This window comes from Cynocephalus volans, chromosome 1 (assembly GCF_027409185.1).
Source record: "Cynocephalus volans isolate mCynVol1 chromosome 1, mCynVol1.pri, whole genome shotgun sequence".
Lineage (NCBI taxonomy): Eukaryota > Metazoa > Chordata > Mammalia > Dermoptera > Cynocephalidae > Cynocephalus > Cynocephalus volans.
This window is the reverse complement of record NC_084460.1, coordinates 279177182-279196177: the sequence shown is the minus strand read 5'-3', so window position 1 is coordinate 279196177 and position 18996 is coordinate 279177182. Positions and strand designations below refer to the sequence as shown.

General features: G+C 36.1%; 1 protein-coding gene across 1 annotated transcript in view; it reads left to right on the top strand.

Annotated features, from left to right (window-relative positions):
• ABCA12 (ATP binding cassette subfamily A member 12) overlaps positions 1-18996 on the top strand; it is a 157094-nt gene that overhangs the window by 52841 nt on the left and 85257 nt on the right. The window contains exons 4-8 of the mRNA XM_063101417.1: positions 6157-6248; positions 8169-8266; positions 11079-11264; positions 13184-13362; positions 17071-17183. Coding sequence (XP_062957487.1) covers positions 6157-6248; positions 8169-8266; positions 11079-11264; positions 13184-13362; positions 17071-17183 — 668 coding nt within the window. The remainder of the gene's footprint in view (positions 1-6156; positions 6249-8168; positions 8267-11078; positions 11265-13183; positions 13363-17070; positions 17184-18996) is intronic.

The window sequence follows — 18996 nt, the reverse complement described above, 5'->3', positions numbered from 1 at the left end:
TGGAAGAATGTCTCAACTGCCATGCAGGCAAACTGTTCATTCATTCAGTAAGCGTGTGTGATATGTACAATGTGCTGGAGACTGGGCAAGTCACTGTAGATATAGAAATGAATAAGGCACATTCCCTGCCCTATACAGCATATAATTTGTCAGAAAGAGAGACAGGTAAATTACTGTATAAACGTGGTAAATGTGATGAATATTTTCTTGGGCTCACTGGAACATTAGATAACACGTGGACAATGGGTACATAGGAACCGTAAGACATTGTTTCTGCCTGAGGAATTCAGATCTTACTGTTGGGTACATAACTGGAGTGGAGCTAGGTTTGGGTAGGGAGACATCAGGAGATTTCTCCTAGTGGCCTTAAAGGGTGAGATCATTAAGGACAGATAGGGTGGTGGTTCCCAGAACAGAGGAGGGTGTATTTGAGATAGGCCTTGGAGAAAGAATTCCAGAACTCAGAGAAAGAGAAAAACGGATGGAGTCATGTTCAAGGAATAGGCAGATTTCTTTGCTACTGACCATGACAGAGAAATTTCAAATTTTCTTGTATTGTTGCCAAATTAACCTTCCTGTTTCATGGCTAGGCAGAGCATGATCTGTACAGTATCATCTGAAATATACTGTGATGTTGTCACCTTCCCCCATTCTACATGTTCCTGACACACATCCATCTGCTAAAACATTTCTTCATCTGCCCACCACAGTCAGTCAAGTACAATGTATTTTGAGAAGTAAAATTTTTTTTTTTTCCCTGACCGGTAAGGGGATTGCAACCTTCAGAACAGTGTTGTCTGCACCACGCTCAGCCAGTGAGCGCACTGGCCATTCCTATATAGGATCCGAACTCATGGCCTCGGCGCTACCAGCGCCGCACTCTCCCAAATGAGCCATGGGGCTGGCCTGAGAAGTAAAATTCAAAAAAAAAAAAAAAAAAAAATTCACACACACACACACAGACACAATAAACTTTTAAAACTGTGTTAGTCTAGGTTATATGTTACAACTCCAAAGTCCTTCCTAAGAATATAAAAAACCCTAGGACAAGGCAACATATTAAGGCATTTCTAAATCTTAACGTCTTAACTGATATTGATCGTGAGATTGTAACTGGGCTGCCTAGAAGAAAGATATGTTTTGAACGTGGGCAGGCGTCCATATCTGAAGCATGGATGACCCTTAAGGAATGAAGGTCAGGATAAAATACGTGACAAAAACTAAGACAATTAAAATTATCCTGTGAGTGACCTGCTTGGGGATAGCTAGGAAGGACAGCTATGTCAAATCATTGAAGGGAACTAGGTTTACAACACATCTTACATCTTTCCAGGTGTCACTACACACCCATATCATTGCAATTCTGTGGAAAAGAGAAAAAAAATTATAAAAATTTTACTAACTCTTAGAGACAAAAAGGAATGTCAGAATTTTCTTTCCAGGATTTGCCATATGTCCCTTTCCTGGTAGAAATTCCTTTTAGAAACAACATTTACCATGGCACACGTGGATATCACTCATACAGGTAGTCTTTCCTCCTCACAGGAAAAACACCCAGTCTAAGTGCATAAATTCTACCATTACAGTGATATATATAAATGTGACATTTCCCTAATGTAGCTATTGGTAGACATATCTGAGAAGAAGTAAAATCTATTCTGTGTTTAGTTTTCCTCCCAGCATGATGGAACTCTTAAATCCCAGATGTTTCCCTTATTGAATTCCACTCTAAAATAGAGCCCTATAAATGCCATCGAGGCAGAGTCTGTCTTCAGCGTTTTACAGGAGAGGCCCTTAGCCATCTCCTTGGTACTGTACATGCAGCTGGGTCCAATAAAAGTTAATTAAATGATGCCACAGACCACTTGGTGATTTGATTCAGGCTTTCTTGGCTCACTCTCAGGGTTGAATTTTCTGGAATCAGATGGGCCTACATGCCAATTCATGGGACACCTAAGTTTTGCATAATGCTTTGCATAAAGTTTTCCCAGAGATATCCAGTATGAGATAGATTCTATGAGACTTCCTCAGAACTGTTTAGAACTCCCGAATAAGATTTTTAGGTCTCCTGAGTTGGTCCTGGGGAGTAAGAACGGGAATGAGTTATCACTGAACAATTCTACTATCTGTCACAGTCTAGTGCAGTTTCCCAACCTTGATAGTACTGAAACTTAGGGCCAGATAATTCTTTGTTGTTTTGTACATTATAGGATATTTAGCAGCATCCCTGGCCTCTACCCACTAGATGCCAGTAGCACCCCCACACAGTTGTGACAACCAAAAATGTCTCTAGACTTTGCCAAATGTCCCCTGGGGAGAAGGTCAAAATTTCTCCCATTTTAGAACCACCTGTCTAACGAAAGGGTGAAGGAAAGTTTTTAAGATGGAAAGAGGCTTGATTTGAGATTGTGATTGTAATAATACTTAGAACTTTCAAAAAGAGAGAATAAAACTGAGTTTATCAGAGCTGGGAAAGGGAGAGGGGGATAAAGTAGGAATTGGTAAAGGGCTGTAAAAAATGTTTGCATTGTATAATGCTGAATATACTAGTTATCCTGATTTAAGCATCACATATTGCACACAGATATTGATATCCAGCTCTGTACCTCACAGATATGTACAATCAACCACGTTTCAATAAAAATAAATACGTTAATTAATTAATTAACTAAAACAAAAAAATTTTTTTAAAGAATTAAAAAAATAAGACTGTGATTCTCAGGATTGTGCTCTGTAAGAGATACAAATGAGAATTCTGATTTAGGGGCCCCTGTTATGTGTTCACATTGTCCCTGTGCCTGTCCTTACTTAGCTATTCCCATTAATGTATTGCAATCCCTGGTTTTCTTATTTGACTTGCCCATTACATTACATGTAGTGGGAAATGAATCAATGTTGGGTTAGTGAATGAATATGGTAGGTACATTGTAAGATTGTACGCTTGTGTTTTGGGTGCCATCCTTGTGTGTTTCCTCTTCCGAGGACCTTTGCAGAATCAGGTATGCAGCGGTGAAGAGCAGGATGAAGCCATTTTGAAAAGAAGCCTTCTTAGCTATAGGTTGTTCCGAGTGATATCCTGTATCATCAAGTATTCAGTGCTTGTCAGGTGCTATACATCCTACCATCCACCAAAACAGTATGCTGTAGACTTTTCTCAAGAATCTTACAGTCTAAAAAGAGGAAAATTAATCATTATTACAGATGAAAAATTCCTCTCATAAATAGATAAAGAAATAAAGAAACTCATAAAATGAAGAAGGGGTTATAAAAACTTGGGTGAAGTCCTCTGCCTCATACCACTTCACCAGCTAATACTTGCAGGTTCCAGATCTATAAAATAATGGGGTACAGCCATCCATTTGGAATCCAGAGTTTTTGAAGGTTCTAGTATCTAAAGGGATTACATCTGGAGCATAGATGTATAAGAATAGGCCTTCAGCTCCATACTGATGATGAACATAGTGTCTGCACCAAAATTTTTTTGACAAAGAGCTAATAATTGGCGAGTGCCTATGATGACAGGAACCAGACAGATGCTCAGTACATACATCTTATATCATACTCACAACAACGTTTCAAAGTAGGTGTTGCCATTCCTAGTTTACAGATAAGAGAGACAATGGCTGAGATCTTTTAGGAAAAGACAGAGCCGAAATTCCAAAGATATTTTCTAACTCCAAAGCACTTTTGTCCACACTCCAGCCATCAGATCTTATGGTCCAGTACTGTGCTATATGTTGGGAATATAAGGATGGAGATGTGGTACCTGCTCCTAAAGATGTCACAGCCTAGAATGGAGAAGTGGTGGGAATGGGTACACATGTATATAAAATATGTATAAAATGACTGTGTGAAATAACGGAAAGGGTACTGTTTCTTACCCATCACTCCAAGAAGCATATAGTGTGCTTTGTCTATAAGCATGATTGTGCTTATTAGAAAGTTCAGAGAATGCCATTGACTCATGCTGTTAACTCATGGTAAGACTGGCTACCTACTTGCCTTTCTTTAATAATTTAATAGGGAGTTAATGGGATTAATTACCTCTGTTTGGAGGAAGTAAGCTGTATTTCAACTTATAACCTTAATTCACCTTTTTACCTGCTTACTCTCTGTTGTACATGTATTTTGTGGTTTCCATTTTCAAAGGTTAAAGAAAACAGTTTTGTTGTGCAATGGTAGTGGACGCGTCCCCTCACATCACACTTTGTAAGTGCAAAATAAAATGGAAGAATTTTCAGGAAGAGGAATAGCAGAGCACATATGATATCCTAAGCTCTCACTTCCACAAAAAGGCACAGCAAGGCTGCATAAAAGGCTGAGGGCAGCTACGTATCCATGGGCACTTCCCGGTCAAGGCAAGGTGCTGTTAGGAAGGGAGCCTCTATGGTTCTTGCCTGAGAGTAGTCATTTTACCTTTGATCAAACTCAAGCCTGCGGAGCTGGGAAGGGAATGAGCTTGACTTTCCCTAGCATTTAAAGAACATTTGTAGGAGTAATGCTGGGCTCTTATCCGAACGTGGGAAGATGGATAAAGTGTCCTCTGTGGAGCAGGTGCAAGCTTCGCTTCTGCCAGACCATGCTTCCTTCATTTCCTACTGCCTCGTCTGCCTTTTTCCTTCCTCACTCCCATTTATTATTCAGTCTGTTTTCTCCTGCTCCTTCGGTGCTCATTTTGGTCTTTGTCATCCTCCCTTTGGTTTTTGTGGTTGTCCATAGTCCTTAAAATTTTTATGAAGGCACTTTTTCCCTTTATTTCAAAATGTATTGATATTCAGTAGTGTTTCTTATAGTATTTCAAGCTGAACTAAAAAATGTCACGAAAAAGAAAAGTAAAACCGACTTTCGAAAACTTTCAAAAACTTCTTTTTGAGAGAGGAGAAAAGGTTGAGGCCAGTTGTTATTTTTATCTGAGCAGTTTTCCCATCCAAATAGTCAGCATAAGGAATGTAAAAAGATTTAGGGAAGCACAGTCTTGGTCATGAATAATTCACATATATATTAACAATGCAGGAGCAACCAGTACATTTTATAGAGAATATTGGAAAAACACTAGGGAACAAAAGCAAATATCACCTCTTTTTCATTTTCCAGCAATAAATCACAAAACACCCAGGAACCAGGGTTTGGATCTTGTTTCTAAAACAAATCAGATTGAACCACAGTAGTAAGCAGAATTTATTGCTTTTCCATTACCTTTTTATATTCATGTTTATGTACCTTAATTAAGCTTTTTTTATGAACAACTACATGAAATTCACCAACTTTTTGGAATTCTAAAAATTATTCATATCCAGGTATTTGGACTGATTTCATTTTTGAAATATATACATTTATTTTAGGTACTTAATTTTAGGTACATCCAGTTTTCAAGAAAATGTAATTATCTCCATTTTACTCATAAGCTAAACAGGAAGTGCATTTTTAAAAAAGAGAGTTACTAAATTGTGGGAAAGTTTAATAATGTTTTCTTCCAAAAGCTAGTGTGAGCATATTGTGTGGGGATTCCTGGTATCACAATGCTATTATTACTGCATTGACGCATTCAGTGCAATTAAAAATCTGTTTTAATGTTATTCCTTTTACACCTGACACCCCCTGTGATGACACTGACCACAGTTTCTGGCACATACTAGATAGTCAATAAATGTTCTTTTCCTTCTTTCTTGAACCTGTCTTACAAGTACTCAACTTTGAAAATCTTCAAAATGCTATCTATAATTTAACCTAGAAAACTTGCTTTTCTTTCAGTGTTGACAAATAAGCAGATCTTTGTTTCAGTCCTCAGAGTACCCTTGGACTCTCATCTATTTGGGATCCATCAACTTTTTAGAAGGAAATAATACATCACAAATACTTTCAATATTTGGCTCTAATTCCTTTTTAAAGTAATTTTCCTTTCTACATTTTTTAAAGTAAAAATGACTACTTTAAATCTCATCCAGGCCATTTTCTCTGTTTAAAAACTTACCTTGTAGGAGACCTTGTCTATTCATTGGTGTATGGTTAGGTGAATTCTGACATTAAAATCTTAGAAAGTATATTAAAAACTCGAAAGTCCTCAGAGAGCCCTGGAATCTGCCACATAATACATTGCTATAACTAACTGAAATTAATGTGGGAGAAGTTATAGAGTTCTTACTTTTTCTTCTCCAGCGAAATTTTGAGAAAGTCATCGAACGTGGAGAAGGACAGCAATTTATCACTCCACAGCACCCAACTTCCAGAAAGAAGGCACACATCGCTGGGTAAGCTTCGTCTCTTCTGTAGAGTTCAGAACAAGCCTTTTGGAAGAGTAAAGGTCGATCTTTAAAAGGTGTATACTCTAAACTTTTCAAACAAACACAGAATGCTTAGAAAATCCCTAAGAGATCTAAATGTACCTCATGGTTGCCTGAGTGTGGCAGTACAATTATGCAAAGTTCTTGAGAATAATTAGAAATTAAGTTCTTAATGAAATATCTGATTGCAGCAAAAGCCTGCATGCTGAGAATTGCAGTTTCCTGGAACTGACTCTGGACTCTTTCGTTGTCTGCAATTAGATGGTGCTGGGATGCTTAGAAATCCCAGTAATAAATATTATTGGAAAGAATCTCAAAGATTTATCCAAACTTTCCATTTTACAGATGAAGAATATAAGGCCCAATAAGATTAGGTGCTACAGCAGAGCAGGTATTAGAACAACTTCTAGGTCAGTGGTCTTTCAGCTATAAGCTTCTTCCTCCCACTTAAAATCTCAGTGTCACAGATTTTAATGTGATTGTGCACTTGTTTCACATATAGGCCAGTAGCTCTCAAATGTACATGTTCAGAGAAGTTTAAAAACAAGTGATTTTGATGCAGCTGGACTTGAGAAACACTGATTAGAAGCCACAAATTGAGAAAAACCTCTGGAAATAGCAGAACTGTTTTACCTTCATTTGACAAATATTTATTGGGTGCTGGCTATCATGTAGGCACTGTCCTAGGGACTGGGGATATATCAGTAACAAAACAAAGATTCTTGTATATTAGAATATGATTGGTGCTCTGAGAAAAAGAGGAGTTTCTTTAAAAGTGCCATGGAATATTTAAGACCATATGATATTAAATAGCCTCCCAATACAAGTTGAAGGACCAGGTGAACACAGTCCCGTGTTAGTGTGGTAGGAGCAAGTTGGTGAATGGTTTTGAGGAGTTTCTGTACTGTTGTGAATGATCTGTAGGTATTTGGCTGAGGAGGTTAAAGCACAGTAGAAATAAGTTCATGGTGTTAAGGATCCAGTAGGCTTGGCTTTGCTTGGTAGCCACAGATTATGTTTCTCACTCTGGCTCGTCATCTCACAAATGTATTGCCTTGGTCTACAGAAATTAGATGGCAAGTTTTTCAGCCCCATGGGCACTAAAATAAAGTTTAGGCCTTATTGATGATGAGTTACTGGTATCTTTGAATATTAAGATTCTTTGCTGTGAGGATAAAGTATTTCTGTCAAAAATTTATACAAGTCAACATACTAGCATAATGAGCATCCATGCTACTATATGAATGTATTCTTCTAGCTAATGCTCCAAACCCAGAAAACTCTGCTACATCATAAATAGTATTAGCTGTGGCCACTTTGGGAATTACTTAATTATACTATACTGTAGTCTGGACTAATTGTTTCATCCCATTTATTTGATCTGAAATATCATTCAGAAACCACTTTGGGGAGGAAAGAATTTATGATCCTAAGCAGATTTCATCATCCCAACTGGATAATTAAAAAGAAAGACCATTATCACCAGATGTGCACTGGCAGCTCCTTTGAACAGATGTTGGCTATGATGGATTTGTGGAGCTAGTGGAGAAACCTAAAATCCTGTAGGCCTGCCCAGAAATGATTCAGTTTATTGGGCAATAATATTGGTGATGAAGTTTAATGACACAAAGTGGAATAAAAACGAATGACATCTAAATGATGGGGAAAAAACCAAGAGCAGACCAAAACCATCACAATTTTATGTGAACAGAAAAAAATATGGAATTTGCCATTTTGCCAGTATGAAACTTTCATGGAAGAGGCATATTTGAGCACATTCCTGCTGTGGGGTATATGAGATCACAAGTGATATTTCTGGATTCTTATGTAATCCTGCTCATTCTTGTGTGTGTTTAGAATGCTAATCTGTTCTTTCTTCTATTACAGCCACAGTATTTCCCAGTCCAAGTTATGATTTGGAAAGTACTGGAACAGATACTTTCAATGGCAGTCAAGTGCTTGCACGGATCCTTGGTTTGGAAAAGGTAACTTCATTCAGTTTTGTAATGAACAGATAATAAAGAGTGGTTGAACAAATGCCTTTTATCAGCACCATGCTCTACCAAGTGAGCTAACTAGCCAGACTCTGAGCAAATGACTCTTAAGTTAATGGAAGGATTGCCCAAACAAGAAGTTTGGAGCACCTTTCCCGTTTAGAGTAATATCTCAGGCAGATTCTTTTCTTAGGAGCTATTCAACAAGCAGCTTAATTTTAAGATATTCTGAATTTTTTAAGGTCTTGGATATTTATTTACTTCCCTGTTAAATTCCTTAATTGAACTTAAGGTTTTCATTTAGTAAGAAACAGGGTGGCATTATATGTGATCTTTTAATTTTCTGAAGCAGGGAAGAAATACAAGACCAAATGAAGCTATAACACTATTCGAACTTGCTGCGTCATCCATACCAATGATGTCTTTGGAAAAATTAGAGCTATGGAAAATATCACTCCAAAGTAGAAAAATCCTTTTCCTTAGACTGTTTTAGGGAACTTATCCATGGCTTTCCTAGTGATCAGCCACTTTAAGTGATTTCAGATTGCAAGTAATAAACAGTGTTTCTATCAGAGGTGTGAACTAGCAGCCTGTGAGCTAAAAGTGTGTGTTGTATACAGGGATTTTAAGAAAATGAATTTAAATGTCTTTAGTCAGAACAGGAACTCTCCCATTAACAACAATCCCCTCTCCTTCTTATAATCTTTCATCCAGACAGATTCATACATTTAAGTTATTTGGCTGGTCCCTGCAGGGATTTGAGTCCTGCTTTATGTGTTCTTCAGAAATGAGGTAGAGATCACTTTCAAAACTTTGCATTAGAGAGACTATTTTCTATCTCTCTCCCTCTCCCCCATCTCACTCATACCCCCACAAGCGTTTTTAATATGTCCATGTCTCATATAGTAGATATTTCTTCCATCTAAATCATATGACTTGTCTCTAACCTTTATTCATATTCCACTAGCCATAACCACTGTAGCTTAATATGTCTGTGTTAGTTACCCTTAAATTAACATTCTATGTAACTGAGGAAACTCACCATAAACTGGGTTATATAAATAAGCCAAAGGACAACACGAAAATGGACGCCAGAAAAAGACACCAATCTCCCATCAAGGCATCTCTGACTGTGTTGGCCAAAATGTAATACTTTCCCATTCATCTTTCCCTAGATGTTGAAAGTCTAGTTTATATAATATTTGAGGTCTCAGAAGCTCCCTGTCTGTCATAGGAAGGCTCCCAATATGCCCAGTTAATTCCAATCTAATGCCTCCGCCAATCATGTCTGTGTGTAAACAAGGGACAGTCATTCTATTCCATTCTGTTCTTTCCATATTGGTTTCTAGAAGCAAACAGTCTTGCATTGGATCAGATAAATTCTTAACACCTAGAATAGCAATGCTAGTCTCAAAAATGCCACTTTATTGTATTGAAAACTCCCAAGTTCTCTTTCTCATATAGAATGAAATTTCAAAATTTTGTGAGGCAGCACAGAGCCATATATCCAGGGGAAATAAGCCAAAAATGAATTTTCTATGTATAGATACATATTTTTAGAGTAGTTGGAGCCAGGGAAGGGATGTAAAAATTACGATGACATATTGATGCCTGTGTCAGCAATCTCTCTGATTCCTCTTTCTTTCTCTTTATTGCTTTCTGCAACCCCTGCAAGAATGAGTAGAGAAATCATTTTGGGGTGAGTTTATGTGTAATGTTAGAAAAGAGATATGGATGAATGACTAGAAGACCTAGCACTTACAGTACATCCTGGATAAGTGGATCTTGTCTTGCTCCATTACATTTAGAAGTTGAGTCACTGGAAGGCAGAGTGTAGATTTTGTAATGTAAACTTAAGAGAAGGATAAAGTTGGTCCTAACCTCACAGTGTTACAAGACTTAATTATTAGGAAGGACCTTTCACAAACTTAAGAAATATGTCTTACAAAAGAGTTACTTTGATAGAGTAAACAACAGAGGTTTGAGTTATATTACAACTAAAGATAACACTAGAGTTTTTAGTTATATTACAACTAAAGATAATTGGCTCTGGAAATACCTAAACAACTTAATAACAGTGAATGGGATCTACATTTTAGGTGAAAATAGCACTGCACCTGTGACAGGTCTGCACTACGATATCTGAGTATGTAAGGGGATTATAATGATTTGATTAGGAAAATGATTTCCAATTATTGCTTTTAGTAGTCATACTTACTTTTACATGTTTATATATATGTTTTCCTTTTTAATTTCTGTATATGACTTAAATGAAAGAACTGTTTTCAAATAAAACATAATCCATCTTTGTTCACTTCCATAAATAAACACTGTTGGTCCTAAGAATAGACATTTAAGATATTTCTTTTGGAAGTCCTCCAAAGATCATGACCAGTTTCCCATGAAGCATCACAAAGAGTTAGGGCACCTGACTTTCTGCAACTTCAGTGCCCAGGAAAAATGAATAAAATTTTTATGTGTGAAGATTTTTGTCAGAAAAGATATGGTGCATTTAGTTTCTCTGGCCAGAGACAGTAAATGAGTTCAGCTACACAAATCATATATAAATAATTTAAGTCATAACAATGGCAAGAATATACCACATTTACACATTCTCTTTCATTCACATATTCACAAATTCTCATGGGTAAACTCAATGTATTTTATTGTTTTTTTAATAGTTGCGATAATGCAGAATCTTAAAATGCTATTGTGAAGACAGGTCAGTTTCCTTGAAGACTAGAATGTTTTAACAGTTACATTTACTAACGTTTTTATCCCACTCTTTCACACATGTTTTTAGCTGTTAAAGCAAAATTCGACTTCAGAAGATATACGAAGAGAACTGTGTGAGAGCTATCCAGGGTACATTGCAGATTATGCCTTCTCTTGGACCATTCTAGGAAAAAATGTTTTTAACAAATTTTGCCTTTCCAACATGACCCTTTTAGAGTCTTCTCTCCAAGAACTAGAAAAACAGTTCTCTCAGGTGAGTGTAAATCTTTTAATCTCATCAATCTCTCATAAACAATAGAAGGAGGTGTACAATTTCCATTTTTGGATCCACAGAGTGACTCAACATGAGTCAATGAGCAAGTCTGTAGCAGATGGACTGGGAAATGCTGAGTGGAATATATGCTCACTTTTGACATGTATTCTTTATTTGCACACAATGTTTAACCTTAAGTAAAGTCTATGTATCATTTAAAAGTTCAGGATTGAAATGATTTCAATGCTGAACCAAAAATATTACATTATAGTTAATGTAGACACACCTTTGTAGTTGAAATACGTCTGCTCTATGGTGAATACAGATTGACTGCTTACTCTGAGATCTTTAAGCGAGGCTACTCAGGATGTAATTCAGGTTTAATAATTAAGATATCAGAGCCATGTAATTATTGGAAGTTAAAATAATGAGTAGTGTCTTTTTATTTTTCTCACTGACCTCAAACTTAATTCAAAAAGCTGAATTTTGATGATACAATATATCCCCTTCCCCAAAATATTACACATTAGAACCAAGAACATTCCACTGTAGAGTGCTAATGACCATTTGTATATGCTAGTCCTAAATAACAATGGTGAAAATGACACCAATAATGTACATTTAATGAAACCCTATGTACAATGAAAGATTACAAAAAATATTCAGAATTCTATTGAAGTTTTATAGGCAGTAATACATGAAACATGTCCACTTCTAATATTCCCTGCCTCACCTTATTTTTTTATTTTTTTGGAGACTGGCTGGTATAGGGAAGTGAACCCTTGACCTTGGTGTTATAAGGCCATGCTCTAACCAACTGAGCTAACCAGCCAGCCAGCCCCTTCTTGATTCTCTGAATTTTACTGTAATTTTTTTTAAGTACAGAATACTTAAATTACCCTTTATTAATCTAAGTTTTCCAAATGAACTGGATTAGAGACACTGTTATAATAACCCCAATCCAATGTAAAGCACTTAAAATCCTTTCTTAACAAACTTGGCAGTTACGTAGTATAGAATGTATGGTCAAAAATACATTGTTCAAAATTGTATTCTTAGCATGAAAGACATTGAATTAACATAGATCGAAAGCTCAACTTGATTAGTGTGAATGAGCTTATCAAGAAAATTGCTTTGCGTGGGAATATAATAAAGAAAATATGTTACCTCTGAAAGTACTAGCTGAATTCTATGATGCAGAGTAAAAGCAAAAGTCATGGTTCTTGTTACTTGTTTATAGTACAGAGTGTGACTATTACATAGATTTATTCACTCTAAGTCATTTATTATAAAGTTCCTGACATTGCAACATAACTTTGGAAATATTTTATTTCACTAAGTATGTGTAATCATAATAGTAAACATTTTCATATATATATATTCCCACACAAAATATATATTATATATATTCTGAATATATCTGTATTATATATCCATATCTCTATCTTCCTATATATTCGTTTTAACGGTTCTCCACCCAAATCATATACGGTCTAGTAATGGATATGGGGAAGATATGTCTGCAACTCCTAAATTTTAAGGTCCTAAGGAAAAAGAAAAACATTACTCAGAAGCTAATTTTATTTTAGGAAACTAATTTTAATTTTCAAATACATAATTAGAATGTTTTATGTAAGTACACCTTTGTTAACCAAACTTTAAAGATGCCAATTTCTAAATAAATAAATATGCCAATTTCTGGAACTATCGGAAAAAATCCAATTATGTTTAAGATGTAATTAAGACATTAGATATGGTTGCAGTTTTTCCAAGTAAAAGATGGCTTCAAACTGAGTGAAGATCTGAAAGTATTGCTTATGTGAAAAATCTAGATTTTTTGATATTTCAAAGACAGTAAACCATGTGATTACAAATGTTAAAGTCTCATTTTACTGTTTGTGGTTTTTTTTTTTTTTAAGCTATCAAGTGACCCCAACAATCAGAAGATGGTGTTTCAGGAAATAGTCAAAGTGCTATCCTTCTTCTCACAAGTGCAAGAGCAGACAGCTGTGTGGCAGCTTCTCTCGAGTTTTCCAAATGTGTTTCAGAATGACACATCACTCAGCAATCTATTTGATGTTCTTCGAAAGGCAAACAGGTAAGAAAATGTAAGAATTAAGTGGAGTATTATTGTTCACAAAGAAGTCTTTTTCTTAATGTTACCTGTGAGGATTATGATTAGGTAGGTCATTTAAGCACAGAGCAAATAATTCTTCAGCACCTTTTTGCAGATTTTAGCAATGAAGGTGAGTGTACTGGTTAAGCTAAGAAGAAAAACATACTGTGGTTGGTCATCAGCGTTCTCCAAGTGCCCGTAATGAAGGCAGGAGGAACACTAATCCTAAGAGTTGTGTTGTCACTTGGCATCCCAAGGCTTCTGAGAACGAGGTGTATAGCAGGACCAAATATAGAGTGCAACAGTGGCTCAGGCTCATTCAGGTGCATTTAGCATTTAAACTGCCTAAGAATAAAATATCTCAGTGGGTTTTGTTTGGTACCATCCAATATGAAACAACCCCTGTGAACTTTTTGCTCCAAGCCACCTCAAGAGTGTTGGCTCCCTCATGTGCAGCCAGCTTATAAATGACCTTACTAAGCCTGAGTTTTGGGTTGGCTTTGTTTGGCATATATATCACAAAGATTTTTGCAGGAGAAACCCCTTTAAAAGCTGCTTTTCTCATAAAAGCAATCTGGGCATGGCTGGTATTTGGAGTTTAATGATCAGTACTTAGGTTTTGACTGTCCTGTCTAGCTAATTTGAAAATGTGCTTTAAAAGAGAACAACAACTACTGCATCAGCAATGAAATTATTAAGTGCCAGCATCATGCCAGGCTCTTTTCTGGGCCGTTTATATATATTATCACTTAGAATCTTAAAACAAACATTATTTATTTTATAAATGAGGTAACAGGGTTATAAAAATTTAAATGTTTGCTGATCATGCATCTAAAAGGGTTTGAACATGTGTTTTCTAACTCTAGAACCCAGGCTTCCTCTCTAATATGCTTTAATAGCACGGTGTATTCTATTTTAAAAGTCTAGATCTTCCTAAGAGATTGTGCTCACTTTTGAACACCTCTGCGAGCTTATGATAAGGCCCCGTGTTGGCACACTAATCTCATTTAATTCTCACAACAGTGCTTTGAGGTTGAGACAATAGATTTGCATTTTACAGAAGAAGAAACAAACCCTTATGGAAGTCAAATGACTTCCCCAGGAGTCAACAAGTAGGAGGTGGCAAAGCCAGTACCTGAACTAAAGGAATTTGAACCCAAGTCCTATGCTCCTTCCGCAATGACACACTATAACTGAAGTGCAGAAGGAGCAAGAAATTAAAAAGTTTGGTTCTCTAATTGGTCCTCATTGAAGCTTTTAGGGAAATTTTCACTCACCCAGAATTGTGACACTTGATCATTTTCCTCCTGCTTATATTCTGTCTTAGAAAGCAAACAGGTGAATCAATTAAAGAAGGAAATTGTTTGAATATATGGCAATGAAAAGAGTCAAAATAATATTCAGACCACAAACAAGATATCACTTCACACTCACTAGAATGGGTGAAAGTTTAAAACATGGATAATCCCAAGTGTTGACAAGAACAACTGAAACTCTCACACATTGTAAAATAATACAACCATTTGAAAAACAGTGTGGCAGCTTCTTATGAAGTTAAACAGTAGATACAAATGATGCCACAAGTTGCCTTCTAAGGAAAGATAGTTTTTATAAAAAGAGATTTTGTGATTCAGAATCTTACCCAGAGGATTCTAAGGTGCATGAATGGCTGTCAATCAACTGCTCAAATTCCTCCATGTGTTTGCCAGTTTCTTTGCTCACTACTCTTTTTGCTTGTCAGATGTTCCTTCTGGAAAATACTTTCCTGCTTCCTGAAGCATATCCTTTATAAGTTTTTCAGTGTGAATCTGTGTGCCAAATTCTGTTTCTGTTTCAGCCCTGGTTCTTGGAATCTAGCTGGGGACACTATTTTAGGTTGTTGTTAATAATATTACTAACAATAATTCTGACTGTTTTAATGAGATTGTCAAGTGTTCAGTCTTTGTAGGGGTTACTTTGAGACAATAGATCAGGTGAGTTAGGCAGAGGTCTAGGCTGGGAGAAGGCTGGCCAAGGTCTATGACCTGAGACCCTTTAACTGGTCTCCATGGTTGCCAGGGTTCAGAAATAACCCAGTGTCAGAACCAGAAGATTCTGGAACAGACATAAAAATGCCTGAGGGATCAACTGTCATGTATACAGAGCAGAGATGAAAAAAATACAGCCATGCCTCTATGGCTAAATGTTTGGAACATAGCTGGGCTAATTAGTAAAGAATGCCTGTGGGCTCTGTGCAGAAATGTCCTGCCCTCCTTTCCTGCATGTTGGGGCAAAGTTTCTGAGCCAGAGGCAATGCGCAGAGTAGCAAGAACATGCACTTTGAAATTAGACAGATCCCACCTCAGCTCTCCTTTTTACTAACTGGATAAACTTCTGTAAGTTATTTAACTTTTTTGAACTTTAGTTTTCCCATCTGCAAAACAGTGCAAATAAAATTGACTTCATGAAATTATTAGAGAATTAAGTTAAAAAATATGTACATATGCATACATACATTTATGTGTGTTTACGTAAACAAACACATATCTATGTGTATATCCTTACGTTATACTAGAAACTACCTGGAAGGCGCTCAAAATTTAGCCCTCTACACAGCTTTCATTCATACCTAGGGGGCCAAAATTAAAATGATCTTAATCTAAATTTTTTAAATTCCCAAAACTTCATAAAATACCACGAAAGTATACACACATACTCTATCTATTGCTAGAGAAAGCTTTCAGTTTACTAAGACACTTGACAGTGAAAAACTATTAGCTAATTTGTACTACATGTAACTTCAAAATGGCAAATTGTTAATAAAATCTGTTGTTCTAGTTACTACTCAAGTTAATTAAAGCCTTGACTCAGCCTTGATTATTGAAATAAATCACAGTATTTGTGAAATTCAGACATGCTTACGCAATAGCGACATTTCTCTAAAAAAGAACAAATGAATATAAGGAGATAAAATGGGATTTCTTAAGTAACTAATTGCTTTTTGGAAATACAGAATAAACTCAAGCATAAGCAAATTTGCTCATTGTCTATCTCCAGTGTAAACTGCCCTCCTTAGTGGTAATGTAAATATCATAGGACAGTGCTGGTCAGTGCAGATATTAATTTTGAGCCACCTTTGGAGTAGCACCATGGGCCACTTAGAGGATAGAATACAGTTAGGGCAAACTCCATTTTTCTTCCCCCAAAACATTACCGTCTGTTTAGCAAAAAATAAACATTTATCAAATGCTTAAATAATAATTATTCCTGAAACTGGATCCTTTATCTGGGCTTGATATTTAAGGAAAATAATTTCTAATATTTGATTTTCCCCTTGAATTTTTTTTTAAAAAGAAACTTTTTTTAAAAAAGAAACTTACTTTCATTGGAAGTTGCTTTTCCTAATCACTTGGTTCTTAAGTCTTAATAGAAAAAATTGATGTGAACTTTGCTCCCTTACTTTTTAAGGCCTGTGAGTCCTGAGGCTTTAGAATCCTGGAAACATAAAGTGCTCTGTACTGATTCAAGAATATTTTGTTGGGATTTTGCGCATGAACAGACAAATAAGCAATTAAATTACAAAAACAGCATCTTGTCTTTTATGTTATAAGAATAATTTTCTATACTGTAGCCAGTTTCTCCTTGAATAACCTTTTGTTTCTGTCTGCAAACCTTGAAACACAATCTGATTTATTTATTTTTCAACTCTAGTGCACTGCTGGTCCTGCAGAAGGTTTATCCACGTGTTGCAGCTAACGAAGGTTTCAGAACACTTCAGAAGTCTGTTAAACATCTGCTGTACACTCTGGACTCCCCAGCTCAAGGTATTATATTTCCATCTTACTCTATTAAATTCAGTGTCATGAAACCCATTAGAAATATAAAGCTGAGCACAACTGAAGTAATCATGTACAGATGATATTATTCTTAGGTGGGGACATATGCTATGGATAAATGTGGATCTCTAGTTAATCAAAGTGTGGAGAAAGGGAGAAATAGTTGAAAAGAGGCTGTGACTTTCTAGGGTTTTTATTTAGGTGAAAATGATCTCTCTTAGCATATAAATCTATATTTATACTTGGTACAGACAATAAATATCAGGAAGTAAGCCTCAACAAAAAGATTTCTACCGTTACTTTTGGAAGAAAAACCTAAACTGAATTGCAGTATTTTTGCCCTCATTTCCAAACTTTGATGTTTTCACCAGGAGGAATCTTTCATTGGTAAAAACATAACGCTCAACCAACTACCTTGAAGATGCACGATAGACATCAGAACATGAATAAACCATATAAATCCACTGCCTCCCCCTACCCCAAGTAAGCCAAGGTATAGCGTGTCACTAGTGAGTCAGATAATGTCACTTTTGCATATATAGAATAGCATTGTCTACCATTCACATGGAAACACACAGATATGTACACACAGGCACATATAGACAAAGGTTCAGGAATGTAAGTAATAAATCCCTACTTCCTGAGTGAAATGTCAGGTTAACAATTACCTATCTTGAATGGATTTAGAATTACGCTTTTTTAACGGAGTTTTTCAGTTTTAGGTAGGTAGACTTTTACCTTTAGATTATAAAGAAAACATCCTGAAACAATCAGATCACAAGCTGATTGTTCATTACATAGTCTTAAAATATTAGTTTTCTTATGAAAAGCAGGTGAAGGCTTTGGAGCATTCTCACTGGAAGGTCCACCATACTCTTGGATACCACTTTCTATTTGTCTAGAGCATTTTTGTATCTACAATTACAGAATTAATGATTAGCTTGCAAGACTATTGTTAAATTTAATGGTCTTGACAAACATTAGAAAAAAAGGCTCACTCTTAAAAAAAAAAAAGAGTCCAGGCCAGAAAACTCAACAATGCACTAATTTCCTCTGTTTTTTTTTTTTTTTTTGTAACATATATTTTCATTTTAAAGATTTGAGAACTTCATGTTCCTCCTTACCATTTTTTTTCTTTTCATCTTCAGGCTCACACCTTATAATTAGTACAAAGTAAAGTGATAAATTTTGCTAAAATTTTCTTTTTACAAAGGACAAAAGCTTATCAGTGCCTTAGAAGCCAGAGAAGTAAGCAGCACTTCTAATTAAACAGGCAGCAAAACACTTCTCCTGGTGAACAATATAACTCAGTTTTTAATATTCAACAATGGCCATGTCTATGTCTGTGAATATGCTAATAGCCTTGGCAAGCATTAAAACATGTCATTGGGTGTTCAAGATGATAGGGAATACATTGAGGAAATATATTTTTAATCTGTAAAATTTGATGTGCTTAATTTTTGTTTGTTTTTACATTTTACGTACTTATGACTTCATCAGCCTAGGGATAACAATAGAGTTGTATTGATGTCAATTCCTAAAAGTCATTAGCCCCAAGCCCCTACAGGCTTGAGCAGAAATTTCATGGCCCTTGAAAAATCCTCCTAGGTATTTCTGCAAATCCTTCAGGGAACTCAAACTTGCCATTGAAGGCTGACCCATTGATTCAAGTTCAATAGTGTGGGAGTCTCTGGCCGCAAGTACAAATACCCGCTATATTGCCCAGGTCACCACATGCTTAGACTTCATGGTTTTCAGCAGTATTTTAAAGCTGAATATACCTTCTCCCTTGGTTTTACAC